General features: G+C 44.8%; 1 protein-coding gene across 1 annotated transcript in view; it reads right to left on the bottom strand.

Annotated features, from left to right (window-relative positions):
• Window positions 1-18,069, bottom strand: part of LOC126529570 (uncharacterized) — a 94,405-nt gene that overhangs the window by 56,951 nt on the left and 19,385 nt on the right. Inside the window, exon 2 of the mRNA XM_050177095.2 lies at window positions 3,753-4,202. Within this exon, the coding sequence (XP_050033052.2) occupies window positions 3,753-4,202 (450 nt within the window). The remainder of the gene's footprint in view (window positions 1-3,752; window positions 4,203-18,069) is intronic.

Genomic DNA, 18,069 nt, shown 5'->3' with positions numbered 1-18,069 from the left:
ACTTGGGTTCAAGTCTGAGTGTGTTTACGAATAAGTACAACATTTTTCACGAATGTGGCTGCTGCCAATTTGAAACTAGATTTCAACGCGATAGAAAGGTTACAGGCCACATTCTGTTAGACCTAAAGACAGTGTAGGGACAATTTCAGGATCCTCTATGGAATGTTTGGAAGGTCTTTTGAACTGCAAATTCATAAAACAAGTAGATTTCCTCAAACAATTTTTGCGGTACCTATGAGTACCGCCTGGAGATGAAGACAGGGAATGTTTTTGGCACAAAGGCTATAGGCCGGTGGGATACAGTAAACGAGCTACAAGTGGTTAACCATTACCCGACTCCCAATTTTGTGATATTCCACTTTAACTTTTATTCCATTCGGCCGTGACCACGTCCCGCCTCCTTTGTCAGAGTCAAGTGCAATGTCTCGGCTGTTCTCTACTTCTGGTTGATTTGAACCCGAGTGAGTTGCCGTCTCTTTCCAACACAGATTTTTTCAGCCGTAAAATGATGTTCACATCCAGCCCTCACGTTTTCCGTAAGCACGTGCACACGCCCGTGGCAGCGCATAAAGTAAGAAACCGAGCACCGGTGTCATTCAAGTCGTTTCCCAGCAGGCGTTGTCATAACTGCACTATTTCACAGTTACGTTTCATTTTAACTCGAAAATGTTACGGGAACCATGTCGCAGAAACTCTGCTGATGGCGTCGGCGTCAGCGGAGTCCGTGACCGAAAATTGTCGCATTATATATTTAGGTAAATGCATATGCCACGCCCTGCTTTATGACATTCGGTATTTACCGCTTATATTGCCACACCATTCTCTTATTACCCTTGTCTTCCATTATTGACAAAGTTGTACCTCAAAATTTTGCGGATGACAGCCCACAGACAAATGTCATGAAACGAAAGAGAGACAAGGCACGCCTTTTATGTTAAATCTTCTCGGACTGAAATATTAACAGTACGAAAAGAAATAACAGAAACCCGAAAATGACGTCATTATTTTTGACGCGGCTGTGCGTTACCAGCGGGTTTGGCGCACGCAAGACGCCGCGTTTCTACAAGAAAACTTGCCGTTGTGCATAGCGTTCGCCGCCAGTGCTTCTCGGTAAACATTACGGTTACACAAGTAGCAGTTTCTGAGAAGTGTGAGAAACAGCCAGTGATATTTGAATGCGGTCGTGTTCTACTCTTAAAGGCGAAGCTTAAGGGTCCTCAAAATTTTCCCCCTATACCTTCTCATTATTGCGCGCAGCCTCGAAAAGCTTCCACCAGATCTCAAGTTTTCAAAAGGAGCTATTTACGCCACCTCTTCCTTTTTTTTTAAGCACGCGCGCACAACTGACCGTGTGCAGACATCTGCAGCAGATGATCCCCGTTCTCAGGCGTAAGTACGCCCACGGCCACTTTGTTTTTTTATCCAGCAGCCGTGGTACACGATAGATTTGAATAAACGTGAACAGTTTTCACGCATGTGTTTTATATATGTATGGTACACTATTTACTACGTATACTTATGACATTCAAAACAACATAACTGGACGGGCATGCTCGAAGTATTTCCTATGACATCCCGTCGGAAACCAATCAGATCACTCGCACCAGTGACATCACTCACCCGTTCTGAGTAGACATTACAGAGGCGGGGAAAACGTAAGGAGCAGAACCGTGGTGATTTGTAGCGATGGAAATGTTTAAAAAAACAAATAATAAATTACACGCTTGGTGCAATATGTCAAAGTTTGGCATTTTGTCCAAACCACCTTTTCTATCAACTCAGTTCCTTTCTTCACATCCACCAAAATTGTTTCAGGGTCGTCTTAAGTCAATCGAGGGCTTAGAAACAGCCTCTTGGCGGGCGACCTTAAACGTTTATTCAAGCGATATCTACATGGTCTGCATGTAAAGAATAACGAAGTTAAAGATATATAATCTTTTAAGTGTACGCGGAAAAGTTAAAATTACTAAGGTTACCACTGACCTCATTTCATGTAACTCACGCCCAACCTAAATTGATTTCAGTTTATCTGATTGCACAACGGCTGCGCACAGGAGTACTCTAGGCCATTTATCAGGATCACTTTTTAGCCAAAACCCTCATACACGTCCTCAGGCGCATGCGCATGAACAGAAGTCACGAAAGGCTTTAGCACGTACACGGGCTATAGCCAGGTCACGTTCCTTTGATCATGGTCTTAGTGAAAGTGCAGCTTTGTAAAAAAAATTCAGGCGGTGCCTATTTGAGTTGAGCCGCCGAACACTATTCAACTTCAGCTCAGCTTCTTCGAATCGGTAGGCGAATGAATGGTATTTCTTTGAGCTCGTCAAAAAGGAAACAAAAAGGAAAGCTTTAGATGTAGACATGCTGTGCTCAATAAGACACCATGGCCACGCTAATGAACCTTCTTAGCTCACGCCATGAGCTGTGTAAAAGAAATGCGCTCAGTGAATGGACGCCAGTTGAAATTGTCACATATACATTTCCACACCGCACAGTGGTCCAGCCATAGTCCATCAACAAGTGCAGAGTTAGGATTGTAAAATGTAACGTGCAATAAGTGTCAGAGAAATAAGGTATGCTTATGCTAGGAGATGTTGTTCCGGCAATGCCGGCGCAATCACACATATAAACCGTTATCGGTGCTACAATAAAGTGCTTGTAAACAGAAAAATGCAGAAGCGCTTTGTTAGCAGTGTCATAAACGCAGAGGCGAGTTTCTTCCTTTAGGATAAAACTATGCGTTTTTTTTCCCAATTTTCTCTCAAGCTCGGCTTACGTTGCTGAGTTATGCTGTGCTGATTCGTCAGTCCCGAAGCACTTATTGAAAGATGAATTCGGCCAATTTAAACCTTGCTCCACGAGGCCATACAAAAAAGAAGAGTGAAGAATGAAAAGTATGCTTTTTAAGCATTTAATGCATTTAGCTCCCGTTGTCGGCGACCTCCAAGTGACCTTGAGCCCAAAGCCAGAGCCATTATCCGGGCGCTCATACAGGAACATCCAGGCAAATTGCGGGAACAGATGACAGCGGTCCGTGAATTTCGCGGCGGGGTTTTTGCATCACCCAGAAAGGTGGCGCCACGCTGCCTGGCGCCTCCTTCAGGTGCTTTTCCTCTTCTAGCTGGGCAGTGCGCTCTGTCTCCCTGGCGTCTTTCGCTGCCTGTCGTGCTGCTTTCATCCAATTTTGTTCTAGCTGGGCAGCGTCCATATGGGTCAGTGCACAGTATGGTGTGGTGCGGTGTGGTGCACTGCACTGTACCCATTTTAAGGTTATGGCTAGTATCATTTCCAACCAATCTGCTTTGCCGGTTGGCATTGCATGCTTATATCTACTCTCGATCACGGGAGAGGCAGCAATTTTTGTACTAACAATTTTCGCCATCGATGAAGTTTTCTGGAATAAAGGTTGGCACGACAGGCCCGAGGGCTGCATGAGAGTGATTCAAGTCATGAGGGCACTCTGGTGTAAAGGACTACTGCCCTGCGCTGCATTGATTTGCGTGGTATTTACACTCGGAATCGCTGTTCTTGACGAGCTTCCCCAGCTATGCTGCATCAGTGAGCTTGCCTAAGACGCTTAGATATTTCTATTTCTAAGACGCTGCTGTCCGTGTAAACGAGATGACGTCGCCGCCATCCAGTAAGCAACAAAAGATGCTGAGCTGCCATAGAAGCGTCGCTTAATAAAATAAAATAAAGAACGGCAATACAGGCATGGCATAAAGTCAATTTCAGACAAGAGTACTCACCGGCCACGAAAAGCTCCACGCGGGACTCCGTCGCCACTACCGCGGCTGAAGTGACGTTGTCGTGGTAGGTGACGTTGCAATCGTAGTTTCCGCTGTCGGAGCGCTCCAAGCGGTTGAGCCGCAAAGCAGGCGGGTCGCTGAGAAGCGAGAAGAACGCCCTGCCAGACCAAGATGGGCGCTTCCAGTGCGTTCCGTCCACGAGGCCGCCAGTTCCTCCCAACGCCGTGGCGGACGGTTCTGGCGCTTCGATTGCGTAAACCCTCTTCGCCTGCAGGTGGCCGCTGGTGTAGTACGGTGAGCTGCCGTAATCTTTGTAGGCGTGGGTTGAGACGTGGAACCAGACGGCTGAGATTGGCTCACGGGTTACCGTGTTGATGGGGCACGGAAGTGACGTCGGCTCGCCTTCCAAGACGTTCAGGCGAAGTGGCGTGTTTCGGACCCTTTTGTCGTCTGCAAAATGAAAGACAAAAAAATACATTGTGCACAGCTGGAGTTAACACTTATATCCAAGCATATTTCTACATCAACAAAAATTTGAACTTGATCATATTTGTTTCAAGCCATGTAGAGTACGCTTGTAGAGAGGATTAATCAAATGGTATTTGGGCAGGAAGATTATTAGTGTAGTTATTATTCAATTCACAAATTTTGGTTAATATTCAAATTAATATATTAATATATTTTATATTATAATATATATTAATAATTATAAATAATTAGTTAATATAATTAGTTATAAATAATAATAATTAACTAAATAATTAGTTATATTAATATTAACAAAGTTTGGTTTAATATTCACCACATATTGCTTGATTTGCCGTATCATGGACATTGCTATAATTTTGCCGTGTTTAAATCAGCATTTTGAAGTATCAATGTCGGCGTAGAATAAGTTATATGTAGGGCATTATATAGGGCAAATTAGGATGAGTTTTGGCATATATTTGCTATGCCCAAATTTGAGTGTGCGTGTGCATGTGCACGCGTGTGTGTGACTGATTTTCTTGCGCTTCCTGCAAGGCAACCGGATGTTGTATCACCCAGGAACTTCATGGTCGAATATGGTATTCTCTACCACACCAGTCACTCGGTTTTATCGACATAAAGGGCTCTTTTCTCTTACGGATTTGTTACGGCTGAACTCGGAACGGCGCCATAGTGAAGAGAATATTCGTCTTGAGATCAAGCATAGCACCAAAAAAAAATGAGGAAGCGCATTGAAAGGCTGCAACTGCGGCTTCGCCTAATGAACTAGCGTGGAAGGGAAATTAACGTCGAAACTGGGCCGGCAGTCCAAGTCTTTAATTGAGATTAAAAAATAATAACTTGTAAACTAAAGCATCGTTACGCCTTCTCGCGTGTATTTCCGTGAAAGGCTGAAAGTGCCGGGCTGAGGAACTGCAATGGCGTAAAGGCAAAAGACGCTTCGCTTTAAGATTCGGTATGCATAAATTGGGGCACCAGGATTTCAGAAACCATCAATTTCAGACGTCGCGGGTGTCCAGCGCTCCACTCCTGCGAAATTCGCCGAGCACGAATGCAGCGTCAAGGGTAAGCTGTCCTTTACTCGTAACGCATGCCTGCTTAAGCGTCCGGTGCAGCCACGACGTTGATAATGCGGACAAAAGTAAAGGTGAAACGGGAAGGGGCTGTCCTAACCAGGCGAACTCACTGAAACGGAACACCGCCTCTGTAGCACATAAATTCCTTGTTACATTACCTTCGCCGCTGGCGTCTGTATTTTTCCCGGGATGCTATCGCGAGAATTCGTATTGCATCATCAAGACGCGTAATGACTCCCCCGATGCTCTGCTAATTCCTGCCCTTAGTCTTAAGTGTTCCTGTTGTTTTGTTTTTCCCCACACACTAGATTTACCGTGGTAGCGTTATTTCCTGCTCCTTTGTTTTTTGTTGTTGTTGTTGTTTTTCTTCTATCCCTGCGCTTTAGGCTGGTGTATATAATCCGGCAGCCATAGGGATCGTGGTGAACATAATGACGAGAAGAGGACGTGATCTTCGTCTTTCACTATTCACCCATGGCATTCCTGCCTATTTCGTTCATTACGTGGACTTAGGCCGACAAAAGTGAAAGTGAAAGTGAAAGTGAAAGTTTATTTTTTTTTCAACGAAAAGAGGGCGCCAAGACAAAAGGCAAGAGCCTCACAAGGTCCCGGTCACCCGGGACCTTGTGATAACAGCAAACAAAGAAAAAGTGATAGCAGCATACAAAGGACACCAGGCCTGCCGTAGTTACTGGTCTCTTTTTGAGTCGAACGGAGAGTTGGTGCAGAAAGCCGATATTCGCCGACAAAAGGCAGCGGTCGTCGCAATCGTCGCCGTTGTTTTTTTTTTTTATTTATTTATTAACACCGCAAACGGGCCCCTTGTGCGGCTTGTTACAACACAGGTAGGTTGCTATGTTTGTCTGAGGTCTTCGATGAGTCGTTTGTAGTGGCTAGGATAGGAATGCTGCCCAGCATCGGTGGGAAGGTTATTCCAGTCGTTCTCTGTCTGAATAATAAAAGAGCTGAGGTTCCCACCTCTAGAATTGCTATTGGTGAGCGAAAGGCGATGAGCAGGTATGATAACCGAACGAGCTGTAGACGAGGGGTAAAACTAGAGGTAGACGCACAGGCATGCTGCGTTTTCTGAGCGACTCAAGACTGAGGTAATTTCTTCTGTGTTATATAGTTCAGAGGTGGCAGAATTGTAAGAATAATCCGCGAAAACGAAGCTGATAGTGTAGTTTTAGATGGATTCAAGAATTTTTTGATAGGTTAGGTTGGTGCGGGTGTTGGCGTTGCCATGTTGTGTGGTTGAGCTGTACGTCTTTGGAGGGGTTGTTCTTGACTCGTGCTGCTGACGGGCCCCAGAGGTTCAAATTTCAAGGTTTCGGTGGTTACCCAATCCTCCGCTTACTGGATAAATGTTCCAGCACAGTAGAAGCACCTCGTGGCAATAGTGAGCAGTGCATATAATGACATTCAACAGCAGACCAATCTTGGACACTGATTCTGTAAATACTCAGTTGGTCGTAATCGCTGGGGCTTGTATAGACTGTATCGTATCTTGGGCGCCGAGCGCCACACGTGTTCCGCGCAAGCGCATTGTATGTCAATACGCATGCACCATGTGCATGCTGTGCAAACAACTTATCTGTTCTTGATAAAAAGACACACCCCTTCCTAAAACCTATATATGTACACATGTTCAATAAATCGGGGTTCTTTCCCCCACTGCCCCGGCCCAGCATGTTCGTCTTCCTAGGCGCTACGATACATAGGCCACGCAAAGATGTACATGGCGTTGACGCTGATAGTTGCAGTTACTAATCAAGGGCTAAGCAACTGCGTGGTTATTTATTTTTATCTTTATTAGGCGTTTGTTTAATGTTTAACTGTAACGTTGAAAATTTAACTCCTAATTCCTATGCATTGCGGAGGTATTCACACGGTATGCCCTTTTGATTGAAAGGTTGGACGCTCCCCTATATGTCGCCGACGCTTTTTGCTCTGCATTCGTAATAAGCCACCGCGGCAGTCGACACTTTGCAATACCAGCATATTCCTTTAGATGGGTAATCATTTCTGTGCTTACATTCCGTCACGCTTCGTCACGTAAGACAAAAATGTGGGCCCTTCCCGGAGATAGTGCGATACGGGGGCCGACCTGTGGCGAAGGTGAAGCAGGCTTCAAGTAATCGGCCAAGGGGGAGTGAAAAGTACATACATGCTTTGTAATCACGCATGCAATATAGATGGAGCCCGTAGCAGCGAGCGGCTTTACTTTCGTGCTGCCTGTGGCTTCCACGCGAACGAAGCGGCAAGAACACAGCGCTCACAAATGTCAGCACACGTCGCACTGTGCCCCTTTTGCTGATCGGTTCCGGGATATCGGTCCGCGTCTCTCTCTTCGACGCGAAGCGGTGAGAACACAGCGCGCGAAGCTATCAGCTGTCGGCACTCTCTGTCTGCATCGCTGATCGCGTTCGAGATACAGTCCGCGTGACGCGTAACAGATCGACGCGGATGGATAAGGCGCTGAAGAGCGAGAGCATGTTCTAATGATCGGAACGTCACCAGCGCACGTGGCACCGCCACCTGCAATAGTTTGCGTGACTCATCAATCCACCTTGCACCGCCGTCCGCACCGTGTTCGTGTTGCCACAGTGCTGTCCTTTATACCGGTCGCATCAAGTTTCATAACATTGATGGCGACACCGGGCTGCTGTGGTGATGAGCAGGTGGTACAATGCTTACGCATATTTAGACAACTTCCAGATGAATTTGTGCGTTTTTTTTTTTCACCGCGTCCAGAAAATATAAATTAGCCAGGTTGTTAAGCCTCTTGTTTTATGGAACTATGCGTAAACCCCGATTCCACCTCTGCGGTCCCGCCGAGTCTCCGGATGCCAGAGGCAGGCCGCTGGACTGCGCACAACTATATACAGCAGCCGAAATACGAGAAACTGCCGTCCCCAGCTCCCATTAATCAGTGATAAAAAGCAAACAGTTACCGGAATCTTTACCTGCTTTTGCTAAGTAGAAATGGTTTCTCCGTACGATGCAGGCATAGGGGAGGATATTACTTCAGAGGCCCTCATCAAAAAGTGCCGATTTCTGCAATATTAATCTAGTCTCCTGCTAAGGTCAACAACTGAATAATGAATATGAGACTGGATACCTGGTACCATAACTTACGCAATTTTTAAGCGCAATTGCAGTTTCAGCGAATTTATTAGCAGAAAGCTTCAGTTACTAAGGGACAGCTATAAGAATCTAAACCAATGTGTGCGCTTAAGGATGCTTCCTGGGCAAAACTCAGGCCCTTACATCTTTTATGGATGTAAGCATGTGAGTTATAGACCAATTCGCATCCTTAGAGACCCTTAGCGGTGTGAAACGGCTTACAGTGTAGGAAAAATAACACTGCTAGTCATTAACTCCTATGAGCAACGATTACCATATCTATGTGTTATTTTCTTTTATCGTTAAGCGTATTATCTTCTCGGCACTAGCGACTAGTAACTTCCGAAGATGGTAACATGCCTTGCTCCCGCTATGACACATGTGCCATGTAGGTGAGCATTAGCGTTATTGTGTAACTAGCGATGCCACTAAATAGGCGCATCCGACATGATCAGTCTGCGTTGACGCTGCGAGTTTCGCAGTGCAATATGGAGTCGACGCGGGTGCCATCGGCGACTATTTAACTTAAGGTGTGTGATTGTTGCAAAACAATTGAATACGTTTTGAACCGACGTTGCTACAGTACCAACTTCGTTGCTAATCTGTCCTGACTGCGTCGAACCAACCGGAATAAAGAGAATTTCTTGGCTGCGAAGATTCTTGGACAGCGGTCGTGCGGGTCGTCGTTCAGCGTAGAAAACGATAGCGAGTGCTACTACGGCTTGCGAAGTCGACGGGTCTCTTTTTTTAAGTTTAACAACTTTGTTGCGCAGTTCAACTTGTGCGTGGCAAGGGTTCTTTTTCTCTCTCCCCCAAGAGTACAACGGGCAGAAAAAGTTAACTCAGGCTGCACGCTTCTCAATGAAAAAGCACAAACGAAAACATTATATTGTCACACTATGACTTAATGTTACAGTTAAAATTTAAGCCTTGTTCTCAACCAGGAAAAAAATGTCCGTGGTATCAATGGACATTCTTGGAGCGCTAACGGACGCACTGTGATCAAGGAAAATCGTCGTTTTGATAGAGAAAACTACCTGTGCCGTAAGTCTGTTTTGAAATAATCATGAGCCGTCATGCAAGTGAATTTTGACATTCCTACTAATTTTTGCCGTAAATATATGCACGTGTATCATCTGCCCACACCAAACTTTATTTGTGCCCAGTATACAGAATCTATACAGGTGCTTTACTATAAAGCCTACAAATCGCCCGTAGTTGTGGTGAAGACTTACAACTTTGCGGGGTCTGTAGACCGACGGGAACCAACTCGAATGGGCGTGGGCATTGACTGACAAAATAAGTACATTAAACAGCACTTGTACACAGAGAGACAGTGGAAACTACTATAAAGGGTCCTCTTTTTTAGCTGCACTAAATTTTAAAGTTAGAAAAATATTAATCACGGTAACGTTATGTTTGCCATTCGAGTGTACAAATTGAAAACATCTAGGTACAGAGCAATTACAGCGCTTACGTGCGTAATTAGCGCAGCTCTCGTAAAAAACTTTCTACTTATCAACAGCAAACGAGTACTTTGGGGCTCGTCTTCAACACTACCAATCCCAACGATGAAAATACCATATACCCCGGAGGACCTCGTACCTATTTTATGCCCATAGCGTTCTGTGCTTCAATATGGCTGCATTTTTCTTCCCCTTCACTCTTATTGTTTTTTTCTGTGTTTCCATATATCTATCGCCTTCGTTTATTCATATACCAAGCTATTTATATTCTGTTACCCGAGGTATTTCCTGGCCCTGTATCTCCACTGCCTGTTCCCTGTTTTTCATTGAATACCATAACACCTGAATTTCTAACACTAAATTTCAAACCGAAATAATTGTGGCCTTCCTGTCCACAGATATTAGCCAGACGTTGCAAATCACTTTGCTTGTTAGCTAGCAACACAATGTCATCCGCATAAAATAAACCTAAGAGCTGTTGCTCTACTATTGTACGCGCCTGTTTGTATGAGAGATTAAACCCGATATTACTTCCTTCTAGCGCCCTCTCCATCTTCACCATTTACATCATAAACAGCAGTGGAGATAGAGGGCACCCCTGCCTAAGTCCCTTGTTGATAAGAACTTTCTCCTCGCTCCTCAACCCTTCCCATTCAACGCAAACGGAATTTTCTAGGTAAATCACTCTCGAAAGCTGTAGCCAATCGCCGCCTAAGCCTTCCCCTTCCAGAATATCCCACAAAATGTTGCGATCTACGTTGTCATAGGCTCCTGTAATGTCTAAATAGGCCTCATATAACGGTCTGCTTTCTACTTTTCATATTTCCATACACTGAGTCAGAACAAATAAGTTATCGTCTAAACGCCTACCTATTCTGAAGCCATTCTGAAGTTCTCCCAAAGTCGCCATTATTCTCTGCCCATGCTTGAAGCTTTAATTTGATTGCCAGCATTGCTAGCCTGTATATTACCGATGTAATGATCAACGGTCGATACGAATGAATTCTGTCTTTCTCCCCCTTACCTTTATAAATTAAATTCATTCTACTTTGTCGCCAACTGGCTGGTATTCGTCTATCTCTTAAAGTTTTTTTCCACTGTTTTCACCAGAGCTTCCTTACTTTCTGTTCCTAGTTGATTAATCAGCCTAACGGGAACGTCGTCTCGCCCTGTGGCTGTACGCTTAGGAACTTTCTCTTCCGCTTTCTTCCAGTTGAAATTTGTCAGCACCAGCTCCTTTTCCACTTAGGTCTGTTTCATGCTCTTTTTTTCTGCAAATACATCCTCGTCATTGCCTTGGAAAGATTCGGCTGTTATATTTCGGATGTAATTTATTACCGCTTCTCCTTCCGGTCTGTTTTCATCTTCGTCTAGGATAAGTTGTGGTATTGTTGTTGACTTCCTGCCTAAAAATTTTTTGGTTCCAAAATATTCTACGTGCGGCCTTCTTTTTCTCACGTATTCCTGACAACCAACGTTCACTTTCACCTTTTATCTTTCCTTGCACCAGTATTTGAACCATAGACATTTACTATATTTCCCATATTTCCCATTTACTGGTTACTTCATCCTGCGGCAACTGCGCCTTCTTTGCCTGCCTGTGCTCCCTGGATGCTTTCTGTCGTTCGGCGATCGCTTCTCGTATCTCCCTGTTCCACCAGCTTTTCGGTTTATTTTTTTCCTTTCCCACGAACATGTTGTTTCTCTTTCCATATTTCTGTCGTTATTACCCTCAAAAGCTCACCATATTCCCACTCTTTACTTGACCATTTGCCAAGTTCTTCCTCGACCCTAGTGACTATATCTCATGTTTGTTCTGCGTTCAAATTTCGACTGCCCATTTTGCGCTCCTTGCTCTCTTTCCCAACTACATATCCCATTTTGAATATGATGCGTTTATGGTCCCTCCCTATGCTGCTATACCCTTCCTCATGAATGACCATTTCTCTCAACTTATCGTGAATTCCTTCTGTCATCAGGCAGTAATCAATGGTCGATTGCCGGTTTCCCTATTCCCACGTGATCTGCCCTTCACACTTAGGCTCTGTATTCACGATAACGATGTTATGTTGCTCACAAAAGTCTCGCATTGACTTCCCGTTGTTGTCAGTATAGCCATATAAATCCTGTATGTGGGCATTCTTGTCACCTAATAGGACCCTTTCAGCACCATTCCCGAAACCCTTAATATCAGCGCTTATGCATCGCACTAACTTTTTATTCTTCTCTGTGCTATTATTTCTGATCCACAAATACGTAACGCCCAGCCAAGTTTTTTCCCACTAATTGTACTTGATCACCAAAGACGCTCCTGACATATTGAATTTACTCTTTCCCATCTGGCTCCCTGATGGATGAGCATTCCGACTCCCCCTCCCTTTCTTTCCGACTTAGTTCTGTTGCACCCTTCGAAAACATAATTCTCAAAAGCTGGCGGCTCTTCTGAGTCTCTGAGGTGCGTTTCTGTAACCGCATACACCACTATTTCTTCTCTATTTAACTGCTCCTCAATCTCTGCCCACTTTTCCTTTCTTCTGCCGCCCTGCATGTTTATGGAGCCTCTTGCATGGCGAGCTCCCTTTCTTGCTTTCCTCCTTTTTCTGTTATCGATGGCGATGCTCTTCTGAGGTTCCCCTAGAGGACCTCCTTCATTACTATCCACGCTGGTGTCCTGGGCGCCCGCGGGCCCCCTAAGAAAGCAACAGTGGGACCACCAAGCCGCCAGCCCACTTCTCGTGCCAGCCTGTAATTGAAGTGGAGACCGTCTCGTTTAAAACCACTACACCTTCTCACTCCCCTGTATAATTCGACAACCTCGAAGCCTTTCACTCAACTCATTTTCGTATTGCCTCATTAGCAGCCATTAAGCCTCTTTGTACGTGACTGTCATGTACACGCATCTTCGGTACCGTGCACACCACGATCTGCGCCATAGGGGATAGCTGGCGCAAGTCGTCCACCCCTTTCGCCAAACGCTGGGCTAGTCCTGTCCCTTTCCTGTTTAGGACTTCATTTCGCCCACCTGCTAATACGACAAGGTTGCGCACGTGGGCATTTTCCGCTAGCTTTTCTTTTGCTCGCTTCATGGCAGAACCCAGCGTCCGCCCTGGAAATGTCCTTACCGCCACTATTTTATCGCCTTTCACCCTCTCTACGATTGCTTTTGAGCACCTAGCCAGGCTTGAGTCGTCGGAGATAATCACCCTTTCACTTTCTCCTACCTCTCCCTGCTTCCCTTTGTCCTTTTCCACGTGATTTCGACTCGACAAGGGGCATTCTCCCCTGGGCCGCTGCTTTTTCCGCGTGGCGGCCTCAAGGGAGTTGCCGCTCTTTCCAGCTAACCCTTCATCACGCTGCACGCATTCCACGTACTTTGCTGACACTCCCTTTCCTGTCGCGTCGGGGGTCTGAGTTTCATTGTCGCGCACATTCTCGTTCACAATGACGACCCTGTTCAGCCTTTCCTCGGGCGCTTCAAGTCTCTTTTCAACTACCTTTCGTGCATCACGCTCCCTGTTTAGCTCATTTTTGAGCTCTTGCACCTGTTTGACAAACTCTTCATGGAAAGCCTCCATTTTCTGCAGCCTAGTATTGACATCCCATTGTGTGCCGGTTGATCCGTCTCCTCATCTGCCTTGAGGGACCCCCCGCGCACTGCCTGGTTTCAACTGCAATGCAGCGCCACCTCGTGGGTAATGCCCGAAAATTTGCGCGATGCTTTCGTGAATTACGTATGTGGGAAAAATGTTCGCTGGAGCTCGACAGAGAGCCCTGTCGTCGTAACTACACATCGTATAGACTCGTGTAAAGACCGCACCCGTGTAAGGGCCGCACCCCCCGCTTTTAAAACTCGAGATTCCGAAAACAAAAATGAAATTTCCGACGGAGAAGCAATCGCGTTCCGTGCCTCGATGCCGCACGTGCGCATCACCGAATTGTCACGCGCAATGCACTTCCGCGTGCCGCTACTAGATGGCGAGAGCAGCGTGTTCACCTCTTATGCAGTAGTACATCCGGGGATTCGGGATGTGTGCAAGTGAAGACTGCGCAGGCCCCATTTTGACCAAAACGTTCAGTTCCATGCAGCGACGCACCTCGTCGTAACTGTAAGAAAAAGGAACACATGCGGCCCATACACGAGTCTATACGGTAATTTATGGCGTGTTAAAATTAAAATCGTTTTTTTATGTCGCGCAATATCATTTAAGCATAAATTATGGGGTTTTACGTGCCAAAACCACTGTCTGATTATGAGGCACGCCGTAGTGGAGGACTCCGGAAATTTCGACCACCTGGGGTTCTTTAACGTGCACCTAAATCTAAGTACACGGGTGTTTTCGCATTTCGCCCCCATCGAAATGCGGCCGCCATGGCCGGGATTCGATGCCGCGACCTCGTGCTCAGCAGCCCAACACCATATCCACTTAGCAACCACGGCGGGTATATTATGGCGTGTTGTTTGCACCTCAAATTCGTTGTTGACAAAAATATTGTGTTTACGTTTCAGTGTACAACGAAGAAAAAGAAACATTGTGTTCTAATTGGTTGCTTAAATTTAGATTATTTGTCGCTTTCAGTTACCAACTAGCCTATGAGAACACTTTGCTGAAATGAAGAATACTAGAAGGGTATGTGCAGCAAAGAACATAAAGGCAGGCCAGCGGGAAAAATAAGACTTGGGTGTAATTAAATGAGTGTCAGGTATATAAAGATTTCAAAAGTCAGCAATAATTCTTCCGGCGAACACAAGTCACCTTTCCAAAACGTTGCCCCCAAGCTGGGGCTTCACAGTATGTCATTTATCACATGCATGACATGGAAGTAACATAAGTATTATTAGAAGGATAATTATTTGAAAATAGCGCGTTTTCTCTTACACAGACTTCCGAGTGGTGTACGATATTTGAACTTCTTATCGCTGTTTCTTCCCATTCCGCCTCTTCTCAAGTTTTTGATTAACTCAGTATCTGCCTTTTTTCTCCTTTAAACTAATCTGCTTGTATTTGTAAAAGCAAGGAATTCGCTAGATCAACCTTTGAAGATGAGTACGAGCTACAGAGTTTCACACATCATACAACCACGCCGATTACAAGGGGGGGACGCCAAGCATGCCATCAACCGAATAAGGCTAGTTAAGTCTGGTTCGTACGTGAAATATGCACTGGGCGATAACTTTCAACTGTGTCTGATAACTTTGCTTTGATATCACAACTTTCGTAGTCAAATTTCCACATCATAACTTTTAGTAGCGTGCCATTCAGTTAAGTGAAAACAATGCATAGAAGAAAATAGGAAACAGCTAACTTGTGTGAGTTCGACGCTTAGCAACAAAAGGCGAGAACCGCCAGCTGCAATCACAACGTACTGTGCTTCCAGAAGAAAAAAGAGGAATCGAAATAAAAGCAGTGCGCATGCAGGAAAAAAAGCTACCTTACACCAAAGCCTAACATAAAAGCTTGGTTTGGAGGCGAGAACAAAGGACTGTCACTAGTGTCATGATGTCGTTATTTGTTACTGTTCTTGCCTGTTCACAGCTGGCACGTGTTCCCCCTTAGCACTGCACACAAACACGTGAGGAATAACTCAAACATCCAAATTTACGGCGTTGCCTCTAGCATTTTTTTACACCTTTCTGGCGCTCTAACGAACCGGACGTTTTCAGCTCGAGGTCATTTGAAAGCGTTTCCAGGCACGCACAATTTCGGTACCATAACCATGCATTTTACCATAAATTAAAATATGTTAGGTAGCAAACTGAAGTTTTAAAAAGCCACAAAACACACCATCACGTAGGCACGCGAGTTCCGTACTACCTGGGAAACCACGCCACGTGGTTCTTGCGGAACAAAATGTATGCGTACTTCCGATGGTGATCACTGCGCCCATTTTTTTAATTTTGTTTGTGGCAGCTTAGAGGAATTCGAGCCCAGGGTTGCCACTTATTATATTCGCCACGTGATAACGCAAAAAGTTGCTTCCTGTAAAGCCAGAGCTTCCCGCGGAAAGGAATGACGTGTATGTTTTTAACTCTTTCTTACTTTAGTGTTGCCCAACATCGTCGGCTTCCGCTTCTTTTTTTTCGTTTTCGCGCGTGACCTAGATTCCTACAGAGCAGCCGAAATGTATTACGTGATTTCCTGGAGCGCAGTAATGAAGTCATACATATATCGTTGCATATTGAGAGATCCAGTTACTCTCTGGTCATTCCGCGAGCGCATTTCCTTTTGCGAAAATTTGTTGCTTTTGGGTGTTTGTTTAATAGGCTCTCTGTTGTTCTTATTCGCGCTCTCTACTTATTGCGATAGCAATTATATGAACACTACAAGCGAATTTTTGTCATCGGCGTCAGCGTTGCCATGAGCTTCCGTATGTATGCTATATTGACGCCATACTATATGACTCGCGCGAGTTATATTGCCACGCCATTCTATCACCACAGCTGCTCTAGCAGGTCTTACCTTCTTTAAAAGAAAATTCTCAAAATTTAGAGAACGACAGCCACCAAAACAATGTCATGAAAAAAACACCAACAGCGCATGCCTTTTATTTTACATCTGAAAAGACCTAAATATTAGAACTTAGAAACAATGATCATTCATTCAGTCTGTTTACATTTCATCTAGGAGAGACCCCGCTAACAATATTAGAGCTTATCAGTGTCTTACCAATGTGTTTAAGTATTCATTTTCTCCTAAGAAGATTAACGATTGGAATGAGCCCCCTATTGAAGTGATGGCCGCGTCTAGTACTGAAAATGCTATTGAGAGCCATAGTCTTTGAATGTTCTGTTGTTCATCTCTGCCCATAAGCTACTGTGTGTAGTGTTTTTTTTTTAAATGTTGCTATACTTTCTTAGTTTGTCTTTCGCTATTGCGGATTTCAGGGCTTAAGCAACGTTGCATTTACTGATATATTCTTTTGATATAGCTGAATATTTTTCCATTGTGACCCCCCGTATTTTAACACCCTTACGATAATGCCGTGCAGGTGATGTAGGTGTACCGAATAAATAAAAAGATAAATAAGTAAGTGACAGAGCTCGAGCCCCAAAATGATGTAATTTCATTGGTGCGGCTGTGCACTACCTCCAGGATTGGCCCAGGAAAGAGGCTAGGAACACACCCGATACGGACAAGGCGCGGTAAAGTCACCAAGAAGGGCTTTGGATTTCATTATTAAGCATAAATGAAATTGTCCCATTGGCAGGATATAAACAGATAACCCCCTAACACAACAGGTCGTTTTTACTTAGGCAGTTTACTTTTGCTTCACTTCATGCTGTCATTACAGCTACGAGTCTTACGCTTAGTGTACTCATCTAACATGTCGCTATCGCATTCGCAGCTTCGCTCTGATGACGAAACTGTGAAATATTTTTTTTTGCTCGCTGTATAACCATTTCCTACGGGCCCCTTGATGTCTTAGTATAAGAAGGCAGGGTCCATGAGTTCAGTTATCAAGAATTTCTCTCTTCGTATATTCCGCTCGGGTTCCTAGGACAACTTCCTTCTCTGTATCCTTAAAGCAACGTGTCCCTATAGCATTGCCGACCGTCCTCGTGTTTCACCGCAATATCTCTGGCGTTATGCTGCTGAACAAGAAGTCACAGAATCGGTCTCCGGGCATGATAGCTGCTTTGCAACGCATTCGTACAGAGTTTTTTTTTGTGTGTGCGTGAACCTTCTTCTATACCATGTGGCCAAAATTATTCTCGATGGGCTGCGCAACCTCTGTCAATGTACTTTTGTTTACATACGTGAGGTGTCGAACGTAGTTCTAGAGTTCCTGAATAGCAAAAGTTCCGAAAGCTTATGGCAAACTGCTAGAAAGAGAGCGACTGGGCTTTTCGTCGCGGCTTCTTTTCTTGTTCTTTTTTTACAACACAATATAACCACAGAGGATTAAGAACGACATTCTCGCTGCTTCCAGTCTGAGTGCGTCGTGGCCTTGTGGCTTTTATTATGAGCTTAATTCGGGCTTAGTCTGAATTCCTAATATTTGCGTGCTGCCTTTACCTCAACTGAATCTAACTTTTAGCATATCCCGCTTCTGAGAAGAGGAAATTCTTTACTATATACGCACACATTTTAGAGACACTCCTGTTTATATTTTGTTCCGTTCTTTACAATTGTCTTTAATTTTTTTTTTCGTACGCACCAA

This window comes from Dermacentor andersoni, chromosome 9 (genome assembly GCF_023375885.2).
Source record: "Dermacentor andersoni chromosome 9, qqDerAnde1_hic_scaffold, whole genome shotgun sequence".
NCBI classification, from domain to species: Eukaryota; Metazoa; Arthropoda; class Arachnida; order Ixodida; family Ixodidae; genus Dermacentor; species Dermacentor andersoni.
The sequence above is the reverse complement of the archived record's forward strand: the minus strand, read 5'-3'. Positions and strand labels throughout refer to the sequence as shown.